A 24,284-nucleotide genomic window follows, 5' to 3' on the forward strand; every position below is an offset into this window, starting at 1 on the left:
AGCAGTATGGCCCATTCCCACGGGCTACCCCAGCAATCCTGGCATAAAGTTCTTAAAAGAAAAACTGATAGGACACTTTGGTAAAGTTGGCTTTGGACTGATGAGTCTGTGGCCTTCTCTACAGCCTGCCCATTGACTTTGGCCTCAAATGCACACAGATTTAAAATGGGAAACATGCAGATCCCTTGTTCCAATGAGGTGGCTGACATTTCACACTCCCCTCAGCTCCACACACCAAGGTGTCAGAAGATACTCATTCGGGCTTGTTTGATATCACACTTATCACCAAGCTGCTTCAGTCTGCTCACCCTAACACAGCGGACCCCCACCTTCGCACGCTTCCTTACCCCCGCACACACCCCCTTACCCCCTCACGCACCCCTCGCTGTCACACACCCCATACCCTCCCTGCAATTCTCTTCCCCCACCCCCACATCCCTTCCACCATCACCCCACTTGGTGAATTATCGTTATTTACAGAATAAGACAAGAAGGATTGTTGCAAAATTTCTGTCCTACTGGAAAATGGAAAGGCCCCAGATCCCTGATGGTTTATAAACCTATTGGTGCAGAAATGTTTCTGGGTGATTTATTAGTTGGTTGTCAGCCTTGTTAAGGATTAAAAAGAATTGTCTTGTGTCACATTTGCTCCTGGCCTGGTTTTATTGAGACGATTGGGCAGTCTTCCAGTGTGAGAGAGAGTAGGTCCATCCCAGTGACAGACTGCACTGCGGTGTGATACTTATCCATAAGGACCAGGCTGGTCTTTCAACCAATCATTGTAAAGGCATTGCAGTTGGCTTCAGTGCCAATGGGCTAGGCAATAGAATAACCCAGAAACCCTCTTGGCACCATGCTACCAACCCCCACCCCAACCCCAACCTCAGGGTGCTGTGTCTCTTGTAGGATTGTAAACTGAACAACAATCAGAGCCCGGGAAAACAAAAAGAAAATGCTGGGAGTGCCCAGCAAGTCGGAGATCTGGGAAAAGGATAAACGGAGTTAACGTTTCAGGGTGATGAGAAATCATCAGTTTATCTGACGAAGCATCACAGACCTGACACATTATATCTATCTCTCTCTCCCTAGATGCTGCCTGACCTGAGTATTCCCAGCATTTCCAGGTTTTATTTCAGATTTCCAGCACCCCCTTTAGGTAGCTTCTGCCAGTATCTCTTAGAATTTGCAATTAGACCAGGGCTCCCCAAAGTGCCGGGGAGTTGGCAACCTCATTGGGGTTACACGCTGAAACTTGGGGAGTTTTGTGATTCAAGGCAGTAATCATGACCACTGAGCTCCATCCACACCATAACAGCTCCGACAGCACCCATAGGCCTCTCAAAAATCCTCAAGCCTCGAACTGGAGTCACAAAGGAAAAACATTTAGGATTGGCATATTGGGCAGCATGGTGCCTCACAGCACCAGAGACCTGTTTTCAATTCCACCCACGGGCGATCATCTTTGTGGAGTTTGCACGTTCTCCCCGTGTCTGCGTGGATTTCCTCCGGGTGCCCTGGTTTCCTCCCACTGTCTAAAGATGAGCAGGTTAGGGTGGATTGGCCATGCTAAATTGTCCCGTCGTGCCCAGGGATGTACAGTCTAGGTGGATTAGCCATAGGAAAAGCAGGGTTACAGGGACAGGATAGGGAGGTGTGTCTGGATGGCATGCTCCTCAGATGGTTGGTGCAAATTTGATGGGCCGAATGTATATAATTTGAGAATTCTATGGGAACGTAGAGAACACATGCATGAAAAAATGTGGTAGAATTCATTGCAGTTGCATTTAAACACATCTTGAGGGAAAGAGTGTTCATCTTTGGTCATCTTTGGTTCCTTCTGTCAAACAATGAACTCCTGAATCTGGAAAGACCCACTGACTCTTCTCTAACTTTCTTTGAATCCTGATAATATTGGACCACTTACAGCGGAATTTTTTTAAAAATCAAATCCTTCTTTGTCTTTTCTGCTTCAGATTGTAATTTTAAAGAGAAATGAACCTTTTGGTCTTCTGATTGCATGGTACTTCCATGTTTAATTTTAACAAAACATTGAATGTGCTAGAAGTGGAGGAGAGAGAACTTTCGCAATGAGGAAATGATGTGACTAAAGAGAATAACGTTGCTGAAGCTTAAAAATCCCTAACATTGAGCAAGTGGGAATAGTCCAGAGTTTCAAACAGTCAGGAAATTAGGACCAGAGATTATTAGTTTAAGTTAGTGCTGAGTAAATTTGTAACAATTATTAGGCAGAAATCGGTGAGTGAAAATGCTTTGGCATAAGTGGTAAAGTTATGAGGAGAGGCTGGAGCCTAGGTGGTTGAGAGTTGACCTGATAGAGGTTTATAATATCATGAGCGATATGGATAAGGTGAATGGCAGGTATCTTTTCCCTAGGGTGGGGAATTTCAAAACTGGGGGCACATTTTTAAGGTGAGAGGAGAAACATTTTAAAAAGCCATGAGAGGCATTTTTGTTTTAAACAGAATGATTCCTGTATGAAATAAACTGCCAGAAGAAGTGGTGGACACCGGTACAGTTACAACATTTAAAAGACATTTAGATAATTACATGAATGAAAATGTTTGGAGCAATATGGGCCAAGTGCAGGTGGGATTATGATCAGCAAGGAGTGATTGGACTGAAGGGTCTGTCTATGTGCGATATGACTCTATGACTAAAATCTGGGAGCATTCAAATACTGCAGGGGTGTTACGGAGAGTAAGAGTTAACTCTCGAGGATGAGGTTCAAAGGGACAAATTATGTCTCTCTATCTTGTGCCTTTCTGCAAGGATTTCAGGAACATAGGTACTTTTTATTCAAAATCTTCTCCTGCTAGTCTCCTGTTGCAATGACTGGCACACCCAGTGCATTTAACCACTGGCTTTTGCCCAACATTGATAACTAGGCCCTCAGCCGTCAACAAGTTGCCTGTATATAGCATCTCTGACATGATGTAAACATCCCAGGAGCTGTATCAGGTAAACTTGAACATTGAGGCACACACAGGGATAGTAGAGCAGGAGACAAAATGCCTGATCAATCCAGAAGGTTTTTGAGGTGCATCTTAAAGGAACAGAGAGCGTTTTAAGAGAAGGAGAAGTTCAGAGTAGAAACTTCAGATTAAGGCCCCGGCAGCTGAAGCTATGAACCACCAGAATGGAGCAATGCGAAACAAGGATCCAAAGGGAAATCAGAATTAGAGGAGCAGGGATCTCAGAAAGTAGTAGGATTGGAGAAGGGATAGGTCAGGGAGGGATTTAAAAGAGAAGAAAACCTAGATTTTGCTGGGCTGAGGAAAAATTTGCGTTAAATCAGATCCAAGCCAGTCAGTGAGACAAAAACTAAGACTCCTTTCTTTGTGAATCAAGTTTATTCAGTACTCAGTCTTATAGCTCCTTCCACACACCAGCCCCACCTGTTCCCTTTTTTTAAAACCGCTCTGTTTGGTTGTGTATCTCTATGGCCATTACATCGGAGGGGAACTTGAACTGGACCTTCTGGTCAGAGCTAACAACACTACCACCGCACTGTTACACCCCATTGTTTGCTTTTTATATCTACCCAGACAGTTCATTACTTATGACCCACAATCCTCTACTTAACTGCTCGCCAATGTAAGCTATTCCTTTCCTCTCTTTGAATAAAACTATTGAAGAGATAGAAACGATCCTTGCATGGAACTAATTAAACTTTGCTTTTCATATTGCATATCATACAATGGTCCTTTCATGTAGAGTCATAGAGCTGTACAGCATGGAAACAGACCTTTTGGTTCAACTCATCCATGCCAACCAGATATCCTAAATAAATCCTAGTCCCATTTGCCAGCATTTGGCCCATTTCCCTCTTAAACTTTCCCATTCATATACCCATCCAGATACCTTTTGTAACTGTACCAACTTCCACCACTTCCTCTGGCAGCTCATTCCATACACACACCACGTTCTGCGTGAAAAAGTTGCCTCTCGGGTCCCTTTTAAATCTTTCCCCTCTCACCTTAAACCTATGCCTCTCTAGTTCTGGACTTCCTCCACCCTGAGGAAAAGACCTTGTCTATTCACTTTATCCTTGCCCTTTATGATTTTACAAACCTCTATAAGGTCACCCCTCAGCCTCCAACACTCCAGGGAAAATAGCTCCAGCTATTCAGCCCCTCCCTACTGCTCAAACCCTCCAACCCTGGCTATATCTTTGTAAATCTGTCCTGAACCCTTCTAAGTTTCACAACATGCTTCCTGTAGGGAAGACCAGAATTGAATGTCTATTCCAAAGGGGGCCTAACCAAAGTCCTGTGCAGCTACAACATGACCTTCCAACTCATATTCTCAATACACTGACCAACAAAGGCAAGCATACCAAACGCTGCCTTCACTGTCCTGTCTACCTGCAACTCCACTTTCAAGGAACTATGAACCTGCACTCCAAGGTCTCTTTGTTCAGCTACACTCCCCAGGACCTTACCATTAAGTGTACAAGTCCTGCCCTGCTCTCCCTTTCCAAAATGCAGCACCTCACATTTTTCTAAATTGAACTCCATCTGCCACACCTCAGCCCATTGGCCCATCTAATGGAGGTCCTGTTGTACTCTGAGTTGACCTTCTTCACTGGCCACTACACCTCTAATCTTGGTGTTATCTGCAAACTTACTAACCATACCTCCTATGTTCACATCCAAATCATTTATATAAATTAACATCCTCCCTCCTGTCTTTGAACAAAACAAAACATGCTTTGTCTAAAGCAGCCCAAATAAAAAATATATTTTATTCTGTGTTCTTATGTCACTTTAGCATGGAATGACAAAATATTATGATACAGAAGGAGGCCATTCAGCCTGCACTGGTTCTGTTACCAAGTGCCAATTTCCTTCCTTTTCGCCATATTGCTCTATGCCATATATGACCAGATGACGTTCTTCGTGGATTTCCAATGGTTTCTGGAACAATCACCTTTTCTTGTTCTGAAGAAGGGCCTAGGCCCGAAACATCAGACTTCCTGCTCCTCTGATGCTGCTTGGCCTGCTTTGTTCATCTTGTTATCTCACCTTTTCTTGTTAAACAGTTTAGCGATTGGTGACACCATAGAACAAAGATCTGCAGACGATGGAGATCTGAAACAAAAGCAAGGAGTGTTGGAGGAACTCAGCAGGTCCGTGCAGAGAGAAGCCGAGTTCATTTTTTGAGTCCAGTGACTCCGAAGATCCTGCCAGACCTGCTAAGTTTCTTCAGTATTCGCTGTGTTTATTTCTGATTGCTAGCATCTACAGCTCTTTTTGTTTCTTTACAAAAACTAAATTCAGAAAATTGTGCACTCAAGCCTTGGGTGACCTAGAAAATATGAAACTAGACCTTGTTAACAGTGCTTCCCATTCCAATTTCCGAATGGCTATGTGAGGGGAGCTGGATTAAAAGCATATTTTATAACAAATCAAATAATTGATTTGAATTAAATAAATGAAAGCATAATTTAGCCAAGAGAATAAAAGAAAAGTAATTATCAGTGTGTTAGTTGTTGAAACATTGATCCTGGTAAAACAGATAGGATAAACACAGCCCCTATATCTATGTTCTAAATGAGATCCTATATGAGGGGCAGCCCGTCTTTGAGACAGAAGAAGTGTTCTGAAGGAGGGTCACTGAACTCTAAACATTAACTCTGTTTTCTCTTTTCAGATGTTAGCAGACCGCTGAGTTTCTCCAACGCACAAAGTTTTTGTTGATTTCTTTGACGTTTTATTTGCACTTAAGACTTAAGGGTCTAGGCCCGAAACGTCAGCTTTTGTGCTCCTGAGATGCTGCTTGGCCTGCTGTGTTCATCCAGCCTCACATTTTATTATCTTGGAATTCTCCAGCATCTGCAGTTCCCATTATCTCTCACTTCCTCAAATGTAGTTATTTTCATCATGATACTCAGTTACGTTAAAACTAACATCGAGACAAGTCTGAGTGAACAGCCCCCTCCACAGCCGAAACAAATTTCAGCTCTGATGAAGAGTCATCTCGACTTGAAACGTAGGCTTGCTCCCTCTCTGTGGATGCGGTCTGACCCGCTGTGATCGCCAGCGTCTTTTGTTTTCGGTACAGATTCCAGCAGCTGCAGTAATTTTCTCCCAAACTTTTTATTTGGTCGGTTCTTTTCCAGAACACACAGTCAACTTTTCAAGACCATCTAGTCCGATTTATCAGGATGAGATTAACACTTTTCACACAAAGCTGTTGATCTAAAGTCACTCGTGACCCATTCAGCTTAATGTCTGACCCTATATATTCAAAGGCCCCTAAAGCCTGACTTCCAATCTTGGAGATAGTAGGAACTGCTGGAGTCGGAGATAACACAGTGTGGAGCTGGATGAACGCAGCAGGCGTGGCAGCATCAGAGGAGCAGGAAGGTTGATGTTTTGGGTCGGGACCCTTCAGATATCCTTTTTGCTTGACCTATCACACATTGTTTAATCTCTGTAGAGAATCTGTAAACAAAATCATCAACCTGGGTCAAAAGATTACCTGCTGGTCTCTGTCTCTGTGTGTGTGTACATCTCTCTCTCTCTCTCTCTCTCTCTCTCTCTCTCTCTCTCTCTCTCTCTCTCTCTCTCTCTCTCTCTCTCTCTGTGTCTCTCTCTGTGTCTCTCTGTCTGTCTGTCTCTCTCTCTCTCTTTGTCTGTATGTGTGTCTCTCTCTCTCCCTCCCTCTGTGTCTCTCTCTTCTCTCTCTCTCTCTATCTCAGTCTGTCTGTCTCTCTGCCTCTGTCTGTCTCTCTCTCTGTCTGTCTGTGTGTCTCTCTCTCTCTCTCTCTCTCTCTCTCTCTCTCTGTCTGTCTGTCTCTCTCTCTCTCTGTGTCTCTTTCTCTCTCTCTCTCTGTCTGTCTCTCTCTGTCTGCCTCTCTCTCCTCTCTCTCTGTCTGTCTCTCTGTGTCTGTCTCTCTATCTCTGTCTGTCTGTGTGTCTCTCCTCTCTCTCTCTCTCTGTCTGTCTGTGTGTCTGTGTCTCTCTCTCTGTCTCTCTGTCTCTCTCTCTCGCCAGTAGGACATTGCTGGATTGAAATTGAAACAGAAAGTACAAAAGAAACTCAATGGGTGTAGCAGCTTCTGGGAAGAGAGAAACGGAGTTATAGTTTCAAGTCCAATATGATGATTCTTCAGGATCGCAGAGCCTGCTTTAAGCTGGATGCAACCTACATTCAGCAGGACAGACTTATTGAGAAACAGCAAACCCTCCCTGTGTCATTTACACAATAACACATTTGTGTAATTTCCATTGCGTCCCTTCTGGATCAACCAGATCTTTAAGTGGGTTCAAAAACAATTTGAGATTTCTCATCTGTGAAATGCAGCTTTTGTATCAATTAACATTCATCCACTGAGTGAGTTGCTGAAGTGTTAAGGTCTTCAAGATTGCTTGCCCTGCAGTAGGGTTTTCACTACAACATATTGATCACTTTGTTTCTCTTTGAAATCTGAAGCTACTAGCATGGCTTCTATTATTCACCATTCCTGACTCCTGCGGCCTTTTGTCGGATTTTCAAACTGTGACTAGATGAATGGCAAGATAACAAAGTGTGAAGCTGGATGAACACAGCAGGCCCAGCAGCATCTCAGGAGCGCAAAAGCTGACGTTTCGGGCCTAGACCCTTCATCAGAGAGGGGGATGGGGTGAGGGTTCTGGAATAAATAGGGAGAGAGGGGGAGGGGGACCGAAGATGGAGAGAAAAGAAGATAGGTAGAGGAGAGTATAGGTGAGGAGGTAGGGAGGGGATAGGTCAGTCTAGGGAAGACAGACAGGTCAAGGAGGCGGGATGAGGTGCGGCTTGAGATGGGAGGAAGGGATAGGTGAGAGGAAGAACAGGTTAGGGAGGCGGGGACGAGCTGGGCTGGTTGTGTGATGCAGTGGGGGGAGGGGACAAACTGGGCTGGTTGTGGGATGCGGTGGGGGAAGGGGACATTTTGAAGCTGGTGAAGTCCACATTGATACCATTGGGCTGCAGGGTGGCATCCTTGTGGCACTGCAGGAGGCCCATGATGGACATGTCATCTAAAGAATGGGAGGGGGAGTTAAAATGGTTCGCGAATGGGAGGTGCAGTTGTTTATTGCGAACCGAGCGGAGGTGTTCTGCAAAGCGGTCCCCAAGCCTCCGCTTGGTTTCCCCAATGTAGAGGAAGGCACACCGGGTACAATGGATACAGTATACCACGTTGGCAGATGTGCAGGTGAACCTCTGCTTAATATGGAAAGTCATCTTGGGCCCTGGAATAGGGGTGAGGGAGGAGGTGTGGGGGCAAGTGTAGCATTTCCTGCGGTTGCAGGGGAAGGTGCCGGGTGTGGTGGGGTTGGAGGACAGTGTGGAGCGGAGAAGGGAGTCACGGAGAGAGTGGTCTCTCCGGAAAGCAGACAAGGGTGGGGATGGAAAAATGTCTTGGGTGGTGGGGTCGGATTGTAGATGGCGGAAGTGTCGGTGGATGATGCGTTGTATCCGGAGGTTGGTTGGGTGGTGTGTGAGAACGAGGGGGATCCTCTTTGGGCAGTTGTGGCGGGGGCGGGGTGTGAGGGATGTGTTGGGGAGACACAGTCAAAGGCGTTCTCGACCACTGCGGGGGGGAAAGTTGCGGTCCTTGAAGAACTTGGACATCTGGGATGTGCGGGAGTGGAATGCCTCAGCCTGGGAGCAGATGTGGCGGAGGCAGGGGAATTGATCATGACCCCACCACCGAGCACCAAACCATCATCTCCAACACCATTCACGACCTCATCACCTCAGGGGACCTCCCACCCGCAGCCTCCAACCTCATTGTTCCCCAACCCCGCACGGCCCGTTTCTATCTCCTTCCCAAAATCCACAAACCAGTCTGCCCTGGTCGACCCATCGTCTCACCCTGCTCCTGCCCCACCGAACCCATCTCCACCTATCTGGACTCCATTTTCTCCCCTTTGGTCCAGGAACTCGCTACCTACGTCTGTGACACCACCCACGCCCTCCACCTCCTCCAGAACTTCCAATTCCCTGGCCCCCAACACCTCATTTTCACCATGGACGTCCAGTCCCTATACACCTGTATTCTGCATGCAGATGGCCTCAAGGCCCTCCGCTTCTTCCTGTCCCGCAGGCCCGAACAGTCCCCATCCACCGACACGCTCATCCGCCTAGCCGAACTTGTCCTCACCCTCAACAACTTCTCTTTCGATTCCTCCCACTTCCTACAGACAAAGGGGGTGGCCATGGGCACCCGCATGGGCCCCAGCTATGCCGGCCTCTTTGTAGGTCACGTGGAACAGTCCCTCTTCCGCACCTACACAGGCCCCAAACCCCACCTCTTCCTCCGTTACATTGATGACTGTATCGGCGCCACCTCTTGCTCCCCAGAGGAGCTCGAACAGTTCATCCACTTCACCAACACCTTCCACCCCAACCTTCAGTTCACCTGGGCCATCTCCAGCACATCCCTCACCTTCCTGGACCTCTCTGTCTCCATCTCAGGCAACCAGCTTGTAACTGATGTCCATTTCAAGCCCACCGACTCCCACAGCTACCTAGAATACACCTCCTCCCACCCACCCTCCTGCAAAAATTCCATCCCCTATTCCCAATTCCTCTGCCTCCGCCGCATCTGCTTCCAGGATGAGGCATTCCACTCCCGCACATCCCAGATGTCCAAGTTCTTCAAGGACCGCAACTTTCCCCCCGCAGTGGTTGAGAACGCCCTTGATCGCGTTTCCCGCATTTCCCACAACACATCCCTCACACCCTGCCCCCGCCACAACTGCCCAAAGAGGATACCTCTCGTTCTCACACACCACCCCACCAACCTCTGGATACAACGCATCATCCTCCGACACTTCTGCCATCTACAATCCGACCCCACCACCCAAGACATTTTTCCATCCCCACCCTTGTCTGCCTTCCGGAGAGACCACTCTCTCCGTGACTCCCTTGTTCGCTCCACTCTGCCCTCTAACCCACCACACCCGGCACCTTCCCCTGCAACCGCAGGAAATGCTACACCTGCCCCCACACCTCCTCCATCACCCCCATCCCAGGCCCCAAGATGACTTTCCATATTAAGCAGAAGTTCACCTGCACATCTGCCAATGTGGTATACTGTATCCACTGTACCCGGTGTGGCTTCCTCTACATTGGGGAAACCAAGTGGAGGCTTGGGGACCGCTTTGCAGAACACCTCCGCTCGGTTCGCAATAAACAACTGCACCTCCCAGTCGCGAACCATTTCCACACCCCTTCCCATTCTTTAAACTACATGTCCATCATGGGCCTCCTGCAATGACGCAAGGATGCCACCCAAAGGTTGCAGGAACAGCAACTCATATTCCGCTTGGGAACCCTGCAGCCCAATGGTATCAATGTGGACTTCACCAGCTTCAAAATCTCCCCTTCCCCCACCGCATCCCAAAACCAGCCCAGTTCGTCCCCTCCCCCCACTGCACCACACAACCAGCCCAGCCTGTCTCTGCCTCCCTAACCTGTTCTTCCTCTCACCCATCCATTCCTCCCATCTCAAGCCGCACCTCAATTTCCTACCTACTAACCTCATCCCACCTCCTTGACCTGTCCGTCTTCCCTGGACTGACCTATCCCCTCCCTACCTCCCCACCTATACTGTCCTCTCCACCTATCTTCTTTTCTCTCCATCTTCGATCCGCCTCCCCCTCTCTCCCTATTTATTCCAGAACCCTCACCCCATCCCCCTCTCTGATGAAGGGTCTAGGCCCGAAACGTCAGCTTTTGTGCTCCTGAGATGCTGCTTGGCCTGCTGTGTTCATCCAGCTCCGGACTTTGTTATCTTGGATTCTCCAGCATCTGCATTTCCCGTTATCCCTAGATGAATAGCAAAACTGTTCTAGGATAATTACTTTTTTCTTCCTTTAAGCTTCTATCTCCTGATGCTAATAACACTTCCTTAATGTATTGATTAGAGACTCTGAGCTCTTGTTAAAGGGATATAATAGTGTATAGATTGTGTGAATTGTAGATCCCCAAACTTCCCAAAAACAATTACTTTGTCAGGTTCTGTATCCTGTTTCATTTGAGCTGTTTGATCGGTGGTCTGCACTACAGAAAGGCGATTTCACTTGACGGTCAGTATTGATGAAGTGGTTTACCATCAGATCCTTTACACGGACTCTCCATTCTCTCTTTTTGCGATCCAGCATGTTGTCATCCTAAGCCCGAAGCAGGTAGAACTTCCAAATTCCTTAATCTTACATCTCCCTGTATTACTTAAAGATCCCGAGTAATTCTTTAGTTAATTCACTGCACGCACTATAATCGTGTGACATAGTCCAGGAGTGGATCCCCGGCTCATTGGCACTTGTGTGAGAGTTTGGTGCCTCTCCGTGACCCGACAGGGGCGTTCCTTCCTCATGGAAAGTCTCAGGGAAGCTCTTAGAGCCACAGTGCCGTGCTCCAGCAGGGCTGGAGATTTCAAGAGAGATTGAAATAGGGTGATGCCACCTGGGGATTTCAGTAGCTTGTAGACCAGCAGGGTGCATATTAAACATGTGTAGCTGCTGTTGAATATCTGTCATATCTATATCCAGTGTATTCATTGAGTAGAGTGTCTTTGTTGATTGTGAGCAAGCACTGTGTGTGTTATAGACAGAGATTGCATTCTAACTTTTATTCTGTTTTTGTGCTCAGCCATACAGAAGACATGATTGTGACACCGTTTGCTCAGGTAAGTCACACAATCTATAATGCTGCATGAAGGACCAAAAAGTAACTGTTCTGGCGTTTTCCTTTCCGTCTTCCCTGTTAACGTTGTAGCCAGAAACAGTTCAGAGGGAGGGGCGCCTGCATTGTTCTGCCAGCCTTTGGGTGGCTTGCTGAGATGAGAGATTGGGTTGTGGCGATCGGGCTGGAAGTGAGGATTGGTCCTTCGGTAATATTTCTCTTCCCTCTTGCTTGGGAGGAGGCGGTTTAGAGCAGCTGCCACACCCCCTCCTGAAATGTCAGAAACTGGCTACGTGCGGGCACAAACCCGTTTGTCATTGGTGATTCCTTGTGTCGAAGGATTCCCTGTTGATTTATGCCTTTGGAAAAGAAAGAAGTTGTATTTCCATAGTGCCTTGGAAAAATACCTGATTGTTTACAAAGTGCTTGGGGACATCTTGAGGTCTGTGGTGTAAGAAACAGAAGCAGACAGTTTGCAGACGGCCAGCTCGTAGCAATACAATACCCACTAGAAAGCCTGTGTTTCACTGAAGTTGGTTGAGGGATAGATATTGGTCAAGGAGAGCTCGCCTTAGAGTGAATGTGGACACTGTCTAAGACATTGTCCACCAGAGACAAGATGGGATTAGATACGGAGTAAAGCTCTCTCCACGCTGTCCCCGTCTCACACTCCCAGGACAGGGACAACACAGAGGTAAATACAGAGTAGAACTCCATCTACGCTGTCCCCCATCAAACACTCCCAGGACAGCATGAAGTTAGATACAGAATAAAGCTACCTCTGCACTAGATGGTATATACTGCTGCTCTGTATACCATCAGTAAGATACATTTCAATAACTCATCAATGCCCCTTACACAGAACCTTTCAAATCTCTGCCCTCTCCTGTCTAGAAGGACAAGGGCAGCAGAACATAGGAATGCCACCCCCTTCAAGTTCCCCTCCAGGTCACTCAACATCCTGACTTGGAAATATATCGTCGTTCCTTCACTGTCAGTGGGTCAAAATCCTGAATTCACTTCCTTCCAGTTTTGTGGCTCGAACCACAGTCCATGGACTACAGCGGTTCAAAGTGTCAGCTCACCACCACTATAAGTGCAGATAGGATGGGCAATAAATGTTGGTCAAGCCAATGGTGTCCGAATTCCTTGTATGAATAAAAGAAGTTGTCCTAATAATGCAGCTCAGCCTAGTCTTGGGGATGTATTTTCCAACTCTCAAACCAGCCATTGTGTGACGTGGTGAATGTGATTATTGTGATTCATGATGATTTATTGACTGCACCCAAACCCAGATAGAGAATTATGGCTTTGCCAAATGATTACCAAGGCAGCCAGTAGACAAGACAAAATTTACATCCTTCAGCCTTGATCAAACAGACATTCATCATAGAAAAGAAAGGTCTAGAGTTAACCCAGATTTCATAGGAATGGACCATTCAGCCCCTTGGGCCTGTTCCACCATTTAACAAAATCATGGCTGAACTTTGGCCTAATTTGATACGCCTGCCGTTGGCCCATAATCCTTTATACCTTTGCTTAACAAAACAGATCCAGCTTTTTGAGAACTATATTAGCACCCCATCTCTGCCTATGGGTTTCAGATTTCACATTAGACCCAAGGATTTCCCAATAGTTGTTGTGAAGTTATCTCAATTTCTAAAGCTATCTCATGGTACCCCGATCTGCTCGTGGCATTTTCCAGGAACCAGTTGCCCTACCCCATCTTTCCCCACAGTGCTATTAGGCAGGGGAAGGGTGTTCCATGATCTGGATTCATCACACGTGAAGGAACAGTGATGTATTTCCAAGTAAAGATGGTGAGTGACTTGGAAGGGATCTTGCAGATAGTGGTATTTCCATGTATCTGCTGCCCTTATCCTTCTCAAGGGAAGTGCTCGTGGGTTTGGAAGGTGCTTTCAGTGGAGTCTGCTCACTGTATTTCAGTGATCCTGCAGACGGTGCACACTGCTACCACTGTGCACTGGTCTAACTTCGATAGTGGCAAAATTACTTGAAAAGTTCTGAAGGGACAGGATTAATCTACGTTTAGATTAATTAATCAAAGACTGTGAGGATGCAGTCTGTATGGATTTTAACAAAGTTTTGGGCAGTGTTCCACAGGGTCATTAAAACAAAATCTACAGGGTCAACGGGAAAGATCCAAAATTTGCTTCAAAGCAGGTTAGTCATAGATTTGTAGTGGTATACAGCACAAAAGCAGGCCCTACAGTCCAACTTACCGGCCTAAAGACTAATCTCCTTTAGAGAGGAAGCCTACATCCTGATAAATGCCTTTGCTAACACCCTACTGTGCTAATGGAGTCATCTGCTTTCTGACAAATGTTGGATCTGGGTCATTGTTCCAGAGGCACACTCTGACCTTTTTTTAAGAAAGAAAACTTGTCACAGTAATAACTATTACCCATTTGCCACTCATTTGAAATCCAAATTCCAAAAAAAATCACAATAGTACATACACCATTCATCACACACAGAATAGCCTCAGCTTCTGCTGTAGATTTCAATGATTTTGAGTTTCTTTGACCAGTTGGTACGCAGCAGCTGTGTAGGAAGCACCGGACCAACATCAACAGCAGAGCTAGGGCAGGTGTCTTCTCCTAGAATTCCACTCTCCGCCACAGAACACACAGCAAGAGAGAGATAGGAAGACAGAAGCCATGTCAAGTGCTCATACCCAGTGAATAGCTCCAGCCTCTTACTGACCAAGATGTGAGTACAGAAGGGTGAGGGGATTTGGGGAACCCGCACTGAGTTTACAGTCTGCTTGTGAATTACTCTCTAGGTTCCTCAGTAATTGGCTTAGCCACATGGCCCACTGTTTCCACAGTGCCCTCACCTCTAAATAAAGCAGTCAGCAATGAGGGGGTGGGGGGAACCATGTGGGGCATCGATCTGAAGGTTTTATTTCCAATGTATTCCAGCACCACCCTGAACGATGTGCCCGCTGGGCTGGGAAAATTCCAGCCTGCGATTGATCCAGGGAGAATACATTGGAAAAGCTCCCAGACAGTTAGAATGATTGAGAGTAATAGATTGATACAACGCAGAAAGCTATTTGACCCATTGTCCCTGTGCTGGATATCCTTTAGATCCCTGTGTTCAGCCAATCCCTTAACCAGTTCGAGAATGAGTTTGTGACACACCAATTAGAATGCTCTTGTGTCACCAAGAGAATGATAGAATCGAGCTTGTGATTGGTTCAGATTCTTCTAATTGACAGTTCCTATCCACTGCAGAACAATCGACAATCCACCCGTGAGGTCCAAAAGCCAATCGTAGGCTCCGAAATTGGCACACTAGTTCATTTTGAAGGTTGCTAGGTAACACAGGCCCTTTTTAGCGCAGTTGAACATGTTTAGAAGTTGCTGCCCATGTTTGACACGCAAATCCGATAAAGGATCTGAGCCTAATAGTGAGCATCAAACTGAACATCAGACTGAATTTCAAGCAGAACTGCAAGCTCCTCAGCCAGCTGGAGAGCAAGTTTTCATTGATGCACCGTCTCGGCCAAAGTCTTGGACTGAGCGTGTGCGTCTACATATTTCTGGCTCTCCTCCAGAAGTTCACTATCCACAGGTAACCCAGTGAATGTACGAATTCCAGACCCCTGGTCCAGGCAGGAAGCCAGGAATATCTCTGGGTGTATGCGTCGGTAGCAGGTGGATGGGTTGCCGGTCCCGTTTGATTGGCTCTGGTACTTCAAATGTGTATGAGACAAATTCCTTCAGAAATGGGTCGCAGAATGAAGCATGTGGAGGATTTTGTTCACTGATGTGGCATGTTATTAACATTACCCTGTATCTAACCCCCTACTGCCCTTGTCCTGGGAGTGTTTGTTGGGGGACAGTGTAGAGAGAGCTTTACTCTGTATCTAACCCCCTGCTGCCCTTGCCCTGGGAGTGTTTGTTGGGGGACAGTGTAGAGGCAGATTTACTCTGTATCTAACCCTGTGCTGTCCCTTACCTGGGAATGTTTGATGAAGCACAGTGTAGGGAAGGCTTTACTCTGCATCTAACCCTGTGCCCTCCCTGTCCTGGGAATGTTTGATGGGGACAGTGTAGAGGCAGCTTTACTCTGTATCTAACCCCGTAAGGTACCTGTCCTGGGAATGTTTGATGGGGACAGTGTCAGGGGAACTTTTACTTTCATTTTACTCTCAGTTTAGAAGTGTAGAGGGAGCTTTATTCTGTATCTAACCCCTTGCTGCCCCTTTCCTGGGAGTGTTTGATCTAAGTACTGCTTGCCCTAAGTTCTGCACATGTTTCAGTCTGCATGAGCTCAAACTAGAACAAAAAACAATTGTGCTTCAGCTTTAATAGAAAGAATGCTTCCTAAAGATTTTAAATGCTGTTCTGAGGAATGAATTGCAAAGGCACAGTGTCAGAGCTGAGGTCACTGGCTGCTAAACTGTTCGAATATTTTGTACACAATGGTGATTTTAAAAAGGTATCAACAATCTGTCAGTGATTGATAAAGAGGAAATGTTTCGGAACAGACAGCAGTCCCTCCTCATTCACTCGCTCCTTCTCCCCTCCTCTCATTCCCCACTCACACTGTCCACATCTCATTACTCAGAGGCTCTGCTTGTTGACACAGAGAAGGGCCTGAGGGTGATCCTGGCACTGGGTTATTTCACAGGCCATCTGCCGTCCAAAAAAAATGAGAACATAAGCATGTTGTAACAGAAAGTAGCCGTTTAGCCCCGTCCCCTGTTCGGCATCCGTTTAACTCCATTCCTTTGGCTCCACATCCATTTATAACTTTATCCAGTAAAATTCTGTCCAGCTCTAAGTTAACAGTTATTAAACTGGCCGGTCTCTGTTACTTTTAGTGAGAGACCACTTCACATTACACTTTTGAATGTCTGGTCTGCCCGTCTCTTTTTTTAAACGTTACAGTGGGCCCATTCACCAATGGAAAGAACTTCTGACTATTGTTTCCCTTTAAAATCCAAACATCCTCAATCAAATGATTCCATAGTGTTTCAGGAATGCAAACCTTGTTTATATTATATATTCTCATAACGTCTCTATTTGTCTTTTTGATTTTAATTGTGTATCATACTGCTACCTATGACTGATCTGTGGGCCTGAGCTGCTCGGGTTCTTTGAATTTCAACTCTTCCTGTTTATTGACTATTTAACTTGCATGGGAATGGGGTGATTCTGGTATTGTGGTATTATCAGGAGCCTAGTGACCTAGAGTCCCAAACTAATGCTGTGGCCATGTGAGTCTGAATTTCCTCTTGGCAGCATTGGAATTTAAATTCAATTAATACATCTGCAAACTGAAATTTGACTGAACAGAGTTGACTGTGCAACTATCATCAACTGTTGCAAGTAAACTTCCTTCTGGCTCACCAATATCCTTCAGGAAATCTACAAAGGGATATGGTTGGTTAATGGAAAGATTTGGCAGATGGGGTATGACGTGGCTGCATTAATACCTGTCCATTTTAGTAGGAAGAGCAGAAAAGCAGGAAAGGAAGTTTTTTAATTAAATTGATTCATGGCTCTGGGCATCATTGATTTAATAATAATTTATTGCCCATCCCTGATTATACAGAGGACAGTATGAGCTGACCACTTTGCTGTCGATCTGGAGTCAATGTGGCTCAGAGCTTGTAAGGGTGGTCTATTTCCTTCTCTAAAGGACATATGTGAACCAGCTGGGTTTCCACAATAATCACTGATGGTTGCATGGTAACTGTTAAGCTACTTTTTAATTTCAGATCTGCACTGAAATTTCACCATCCTCCATGGTGGGATTTGAACCCATAGACCCAGAACATTAGCCTGGGGATGTGGATTGATAATCTCGTGACATTACCACTGCTCTCTTCAGGGAAGAGAAGATTGGGGCGTGATTTGGGGCCTCTGGATGAAGAAGGCAGGCCACATACAGCATTGATTCAGGGGGACGGCTTGTGCATGCAGCAAAGGATGATATCTCTTGCTCACTTCAGGAGAACCTGGTCTCCAGGTTCCTCTGGAATCAGTTGCCTGCACTCCTCCTCCAAAACCATTACTCGATGGGGGCCTTTTATGTGCGCACAGTCATTTTGTGTCATTCCTCCTGTAGAAAACTTCCAAAAGATCAACAAAAATTGAGAGTAGTAAGGGAGAGAGGAGCATTCTATCACCAGGGAAATGGCGTAGGGAAAGCTACTGAACCTAAAGGCTGACAAGTCCCTAGGAGTTGAGAGTCTGAACCCTAAAATCTTAAAGGAATTAGGGGTACAGGTAGTAGATGCAATGATTATAATCGCCCAAATTTTCTTCGATTCTGGGAGGGTCACAGCAGATTGGAAAAAGGACAATATAACCCATTTTTTCAAGAAGGGAGGGAAATAGAAAGCGGAGAAATCTGAGCTAGTTAGCTCAACATCTATCTTAGGGATAGTGTTAAAGTTCATTTTAGGGATGGTCATTAGCAGGATCCATTGAAAACTGCGATGTGACCAAGCCAGCTTTTGCTGTGACTTTGAGAAAGGGAATCACATTTAATGAATTTAGTAGAATTTTTTTGACAGAGTAACATCTACACTTTATAGAGGTGCTATACTTGGATTTCCAAAAGGTTTTTAATAAGTTGCCACATCAAAGGCTGTGTCCCAAGGTTAGAGCACATGGTGTGGGGGTAACATATTAGCATGTGTGGAGATTGGCTAGCTAGTAGGAAGCAGACTGTAATGATAAGTGGGTCTTGTTACAGATTGCCAACCTTGAAGTGCCACAGGGAGAACTGATGGGACATTCACATATGCTGCTGTTTACAATCTTTATCAATGATTTGGATGAGGGGGCCAATTGTATGCTAGGTAAATTGGCCAATAAGACCAAGAGAGATAGGAAAGTAAGTTATCTACAAAGGGATATGGTTGGTTAATGGAAAGATTTGGCAGATGGGATATGACGTGGCTGCATTAATACCTGTCCATTTTAGTAGGAAGAGCAGAAAAGCAGTATACAACTTAAATGGAGAGACACTGTTGAACCCAGTGATGCAGAGGGATCTGGGAGTCTTTGTGCATGTTCACAAAAATTGATATGCAGGTACAGAAAATGATTAGAAAGGGAAATGGAGTGTTGACATTTATTGCAAGGGGAATGGAATATAAATAGATGAATTTTTTACAGTAGCTGTAAAAGAGTTGGTGAGACCACATCTAGAGATCCATGGACAATATTAGCCTCCTTTTTTAAAAAAGGATATAATTTTGTTAGAAATAGTTGAGAGAAAATTCATTCAACTCATTTAATGAAGAAATGTTGAACAGGTTAGGCCTGTATTCAGTAGAGTCTAACAACATGAGAGGTGATCTCATTGAAAGATCTGTAATCCTGAGGGGAGTGGACAGGATGGATATCAGAAGGAAGGATCTTTCCTCTTGTGGGAGAGACAAGAACTAGGGGACATAGTTCAGCAATAAAAGGCCTCCCTCTAAAGACAAAAATGTGGAGTTTTTACTCCTGGGAGTCGATGGAGTGTTGAATTCTCTTTTCCCGAAGCTAATGGAAGCTGAAACATTAAATATCATCCAGGCTAAGATCAGTAAATTTTTAATGGACGAGAGAGACAAGGTTCACATGGGAGAGTGGAGCTGAACTCACAATCAAATCGACGTGGTCACATTGAACCCTGGGTCGTGCTTAAAGAACTGAATGGCCTCCTCCTGTTTGAAAGTCCGATATTCCGCTGAACCCAGGAGCCACTCAAAGTGTTGAAAACAAAAACAGAACTGCTGGAGAATCTCAGCCAGTCTGGCAGCACCTGTGGGGAGAGAAAGCAGAGTTAACTTTTCAGGCCCTGTGACCCCCCCCCCCCCCCACCCACCCCCTGGCCTTGGAAATGTTGAACAGGTTAGGCGTGTTTTTGGTAGAATTTGAAACCAAAGTGTTGGGTTCTTTCCTCTTGCCCTTAACCCAGAGATTTGATGAGAAATTTCTTTTCATTTACTCCTGGTTCTTGATACAAGCTTTTTTTAGTAACCTTTGCTATTTTTCCTCAGGTATTGGCTAGTTTACGGACTGTGAGGAATAACTTTGCTACGTTGGCGAATCTGCAAGACCCACAAAATAACAAGTAAGGGGTTCAGTTTGGTGGAGTTACAGAGAATGAAAGGGTTAGGTTACTCTCCGTAATGACATGTGTAGCGCAATTTCTCATGGACTTCCCACAGCCCCCAATTTCATTAAGGAATAGCCATTTGCCAACAAGTATCGAGAGATGGCCATGGGTCAGTAAAAAGTGGTACTACGCAGAGAAATAGATGCACCTTAAACTGTGACTCCACTTTCCTTGCTCTGTCACCTGTGAATGATCTCCGCTGGAATACCGCATCCCTAGGCTCCGATTAAAGAGCAGGACAATGGATGAGTATCATTGGTCTTGAATCACTGTGGTTGCTGCTAGGTGCACACTCTGACGTGAGCATGGGTATTGTGGGAGGGCGGAATAAAGCTGAGCTATGATGCCCTACACAGTCAATAAACCATTGGGTGCTCTCTGTTAGTTATTGTGAAGCATGGGCACTGGGTGAGAGGAGGACAGAATTATTGGGTTGATAAATGAGTCCCTGGATTAATTTTTCCATTCTTTGGAATTTCGAGAGGACATTCTTCTGAGCAGTAATTACTCCAGGCATGTGTATACATTGACCACTTTAGTTATGGTGAATTGGTTAGTGTCTGAAATGCTATCCTTTGTCTCCAACGTGAGTGAGTAGAAATACCTCAAAACTACACCTCGAGGGGATATTTCAGACTGCCTCCTTCCCTGGAGTGTTTGAAAGAGACAGTGTAGAGGAAGCTTTACTCTGTATCAAACCCCGTGCTGCCACTGCCCTGGGAGTGTTTGATGGGGACAATGTAGAGGGAGCTTTACTCATCTAACCCTGTGCTGTCCTGTCCTGGGAGTATTTGATGGGGGACAGTGTAGAGAGACATTTGCTTGTTGTTTAAAAGCTAAGAGGGAGCTTTACTCTGCACTTTTTTCTTATTCACTCGAGGGAAATGAGCATTGCCAGCTGGGACAGTATGTATTGCCCATCTAAAGGTGGCGGTGAGCTGCCTTCTTGAACCGCTGCAGTCCATAAATTGTAGGTAATCCCACAATGCCCTTAGGGTGGGAATTCCAGGATTTTGACCTTGCAGCAGTGACGAAACAGCGATTATATTTCCAAGACAGGATTTTGAGCGGCTTGGCAGAGAATTTGACTCCTCCTTGATGGAAGTGGTCGTGGGTTTGGAAGGGTCTTTGGTGAATTTCTGCAGTGTGTCTTGTGGGTGGTATATACTGCTGCTACAGAGCATCAGTGGTGGGGGGACTGGATGCTTGTGGGTGTAGTGTCAATCAAGCAGGCTACTTTGTCCTGGCTGGTGTCATTGCCAGTCATGGCGCTACTACAATGCAAAGGGGTGGAAGCCCACCAGAGACCGTTGTAAGACAAGCCAACAGAGCTCAAAGAACCCGGATGGTGCAGCAATGCTGAATGGCAGTGACTCACAGGGAGACCACCACGTTGTCAGCCAAGTGTAATCTTAGTATACCAACCCTCTTCTATACCCATGTGTGACAGAGAAAATATAGAGGGAGCTTTACCCTGAAATTATCCTTGTGCTGTACCTGTGTTTGAGAATTGAGAGGAGCCTGCCGAGCTCAGATGCTGAACTAACCATTTCATCCAGCCAGTTGTCCAATGAGCTCCTTCACTGGTATTGATCTGAGAGCACAATGTCGAGCTATGATGCTGAGCTGGCCTCTGATCCTGTCTTTGTGCTTTTTCTGTTCACAGACGGAAAACAGGATGCACCTCGGGAATCTGCCGGTCACTCATATCAGGTGAGTGAAGGGACTGTGTGTGTGTGTATGTGTCAATTTGGCCGTTCCTAGACCTGAGCCTCCCAGTCTCCCTGGGAGGTGTATGCGTATGGACACGGGTTGGGGAGTTTGGGGGTGAGGGGGAGTGGGCTGGAGTGCAGGGTGGTTGGGGTCGCATACTCCCAACCTGTCGCTGTGCAGTGTATATAGCCTGTGACACTCTGTTGCCTTGGATTGTCCCTGAAGAAAGCTTCATTTCCCTGATCCCCAAAACTCCAGGGAGTGCTTTATCCTCAGGACGGGAAGACTAGAGGCTGCAAACAGCAGCAGACGTCGGCCAAATTGATCGGTTTGAGGATGCGTACTGTAAATTGAGCACTTCAAGCTTCAGGGACTGCAGGAAGCCTTGCCAGTAAGAGATGGCTGTGCGTGGGTTCTATTTCAACTATTTGTCCCATTATGTTGGTGCTGGACCTTTGAAAGAGCTATCCACTCCCTGGCAGTGCTGTAAACTTCTCATTTTTTAAAATTTTTAGCAATTCTCTTCTGAAAGTTGCTGTTGAATCTAATTTCCTTGCTCTTTCGGACTGCACGTTTCAGTTCACAACAACTCTGTGTTACACAGGGATAGTATTCCCCTCAACTACCACCTTTTTTTTTGCTTCTGATCTTAACCTGGTTGGTGAACCCCCTGCCAGGGCACAGTCCTCCTTATTCACTCTATCAAGTTTATCATTTGGAACACCAAAGTTTAACCATTTCTGCTTGAAAAAGAACAACCTTTGAGGGAAGTACAGGAACAGAGGCACCTCCAGTGTTCATGTACTAAATGCTCTGAAGTGGCCAGGCAAGGAGAAACAGTTGTTACAGGATCCTCGGGTTTATAAATAGAGATGTAGAGTATAAAAGCAAGGAAGTGATACTGCACCTCTACAAATCGTTTGAATATTGTGTTCAGTTCTGGGCACACTATTTACGGAAGGATGTTAAAATCCTGGAGAGAATTCATAGGAGATTTACTCGAATGATACCAGGAATAAGGGATTTTAGTACAACAGAAGATTAGAGAGATTGGATTTATTCTCCTTGGAGCAGAGAAGATTAAGAGGTGGCCCTACTGAGGCATTCAAAATTATGAACAATTTTGACAGCATAAAGAAGGATATTCTGTTTCCTCCAGTCAGTATGTCAGTAATGTGGGATCACAATTTCAAGATTGTCAGCAAGAAAGCTGGGAGTGAGATGAAGAAAAACCTCTTTACTCAGAGAGTTGTTAGGATTTGGAATGCGCTGCCTGGGACAGTGACAGGCAGATTCCATCAGAGGTTTCAAAAGAGGCCTGAAAGGGATGAAGGTAGAGGGCAAAGGAGATAGGGCTGGTGGCTGGGACTAGCTGGGTAGCTCTTTTGGGGGCAAGTACAAGGGGCCAAATAACTCCTTTGTGTATTGTAAAATTTTGTGATTCAATCATTCCTGCTTCTCCAGTCTCAGTGTAAGTGAAGTTCCTCATCCCTTGCACTATGCAGGTGAATCTCCTTTGCACCCTCTCCAAAGCCTGCACATGCTTCTGAAAGTGTAGAGCCCAGAACCTGGATACAGTAATCCCACCAGAGCCTAAACAGTGATTTTAAAAGCACCTTCCCCCTGTTTAGCATACAACAGAGATTTATCCTTTCAGGCTAACATCACTTGAGAGGGAAAGCCCACAGAAGCACTCACGAGGTCATTAGATAATTGCTTTGATACAAAAGGAAGTGCAGGTTTCTGGGGAAAGGAAGAAACATGGCACAAAGTCATAATGCCTAGAGGCTGGTGAGGGTTCGATGGGCCAAGTGGTCTACATCTATGACTGTATAGATTGCACAGAGAAAGTATTACGGTGGCCATTAAAGTGGGGAAGCTGTTCTGAGATTGTTTAGGTGCCCAGCAGTGATACAATTCCACTGTTTTGTCCTCCCCTTCATTATCTCACTGAGCAGGCACTTCCACCACCGTTGCATTTGTAAAGCACCCAATTCTGAAAATTCATGCATTTAGTATTCGTTCCACCCACTTTGTTGCTATGGGAAACAAGGCAGACGCTTAAACAGAAACGTCTACGTAGCTTCAACTGAATGAAGGACTTGCTTTCGTATATCACCCCTCACAATCAAGTGGGGGGCGGGAGTGTCCCAAAGCACTTTACAAACACTTTAGTTTGAGTGCTAGTCTCTGTAGCAATGCAGAAACTGCAGTAACAAGTTTACACACAGCAAGCTCCCAGAATAGCAATGTGCTAATTGACAAGAGTGTCTGTTTTATTGTTGGTTTGACTCAAACGCATTTGGAATACTTCTCCCTACTCATAGAATCCCTAGAGTGTGGAAGCAGGCTATTCAGCCCATTGAGTCCACACTGACCTTCCAAGGAGCATCCCACCCAGACCCAGCATCCTAACATAACGCTGTAACCCTGTATTTCCCATGACTAATCCACCTAGCCTGCACTTCCCTGGACACTGTGGGTGATTTAGCATGGCAAATCCATCCTATCATGCATGTTTTTCGACCGTGGGAGGAAACTGGAGCACCCAGAGGAATCCCACGCTCACACTGGGAGAACGCACAAACTTCATACAGAATGTCACCCAAGGCTGGAGTTGAACGCAGGCCCCTGGGGCTGTGAGGTAGCAGTGCTAACCACTGAGCCATCCCCCAGTCTTCCCTGGAATAGTGACCCTGGGATCTTTTACATCGCCCCCTCAGTCACAGACAGGGTCC

The 24,284-nt window shown here is 45.8% G+C and overlaps 1 protein-coding gene across 6 annotated transcripts in view; it reads left to right on the forward strand.

Moving 5' to 3' along the window:
• LOC125465965 (cAMP-specific 3',5'-cyclic phosphodiesterase 4C-like) overlaps positions 1 to 24,284 on the forward strand; it is a 340,991-nt gene that overhangs the window by 279,036 nt on the left and 37,671 nt on the right. For all 6 annotated transcript variants that reach the window (XM_059638435.1, XM_059638436.1, XM_059638437.1 and 3 more), the window contains 3 exons: positions 11,647 to 11,683; positions 19,715 to 19,788; positions 21,500 to 21,546. In XM_059638435.1, coding sequence (XP_059494418.1) covers positions 11,647 to 11,683; positions 19,715 to 19,788; positions 21,500 to 21,546 — 158 coding nt within the window. The remainder of the gene's footprint in view (positions 1 to 11,646; positions 11,684 to 19,714; positions 19,789 to 21,499; positions 21,547 to 24,284) is intronic.

Source organism: Stegostoma tigrinum, chromosome 30 (assembly GCF_030684315.1).
Source record: "Stegostoma tigrinum isolate sSteTig4 chromosome 30, sSteTig4.hap1, whole genome shotgun sequence".
Lineage (NCBI taxonomy): Eukaryota > Metazoa > Chordata > Chondrichthyes > Orectolobiformes > Stegostomatidae > Stegostoma > Stegostoma tigrinum.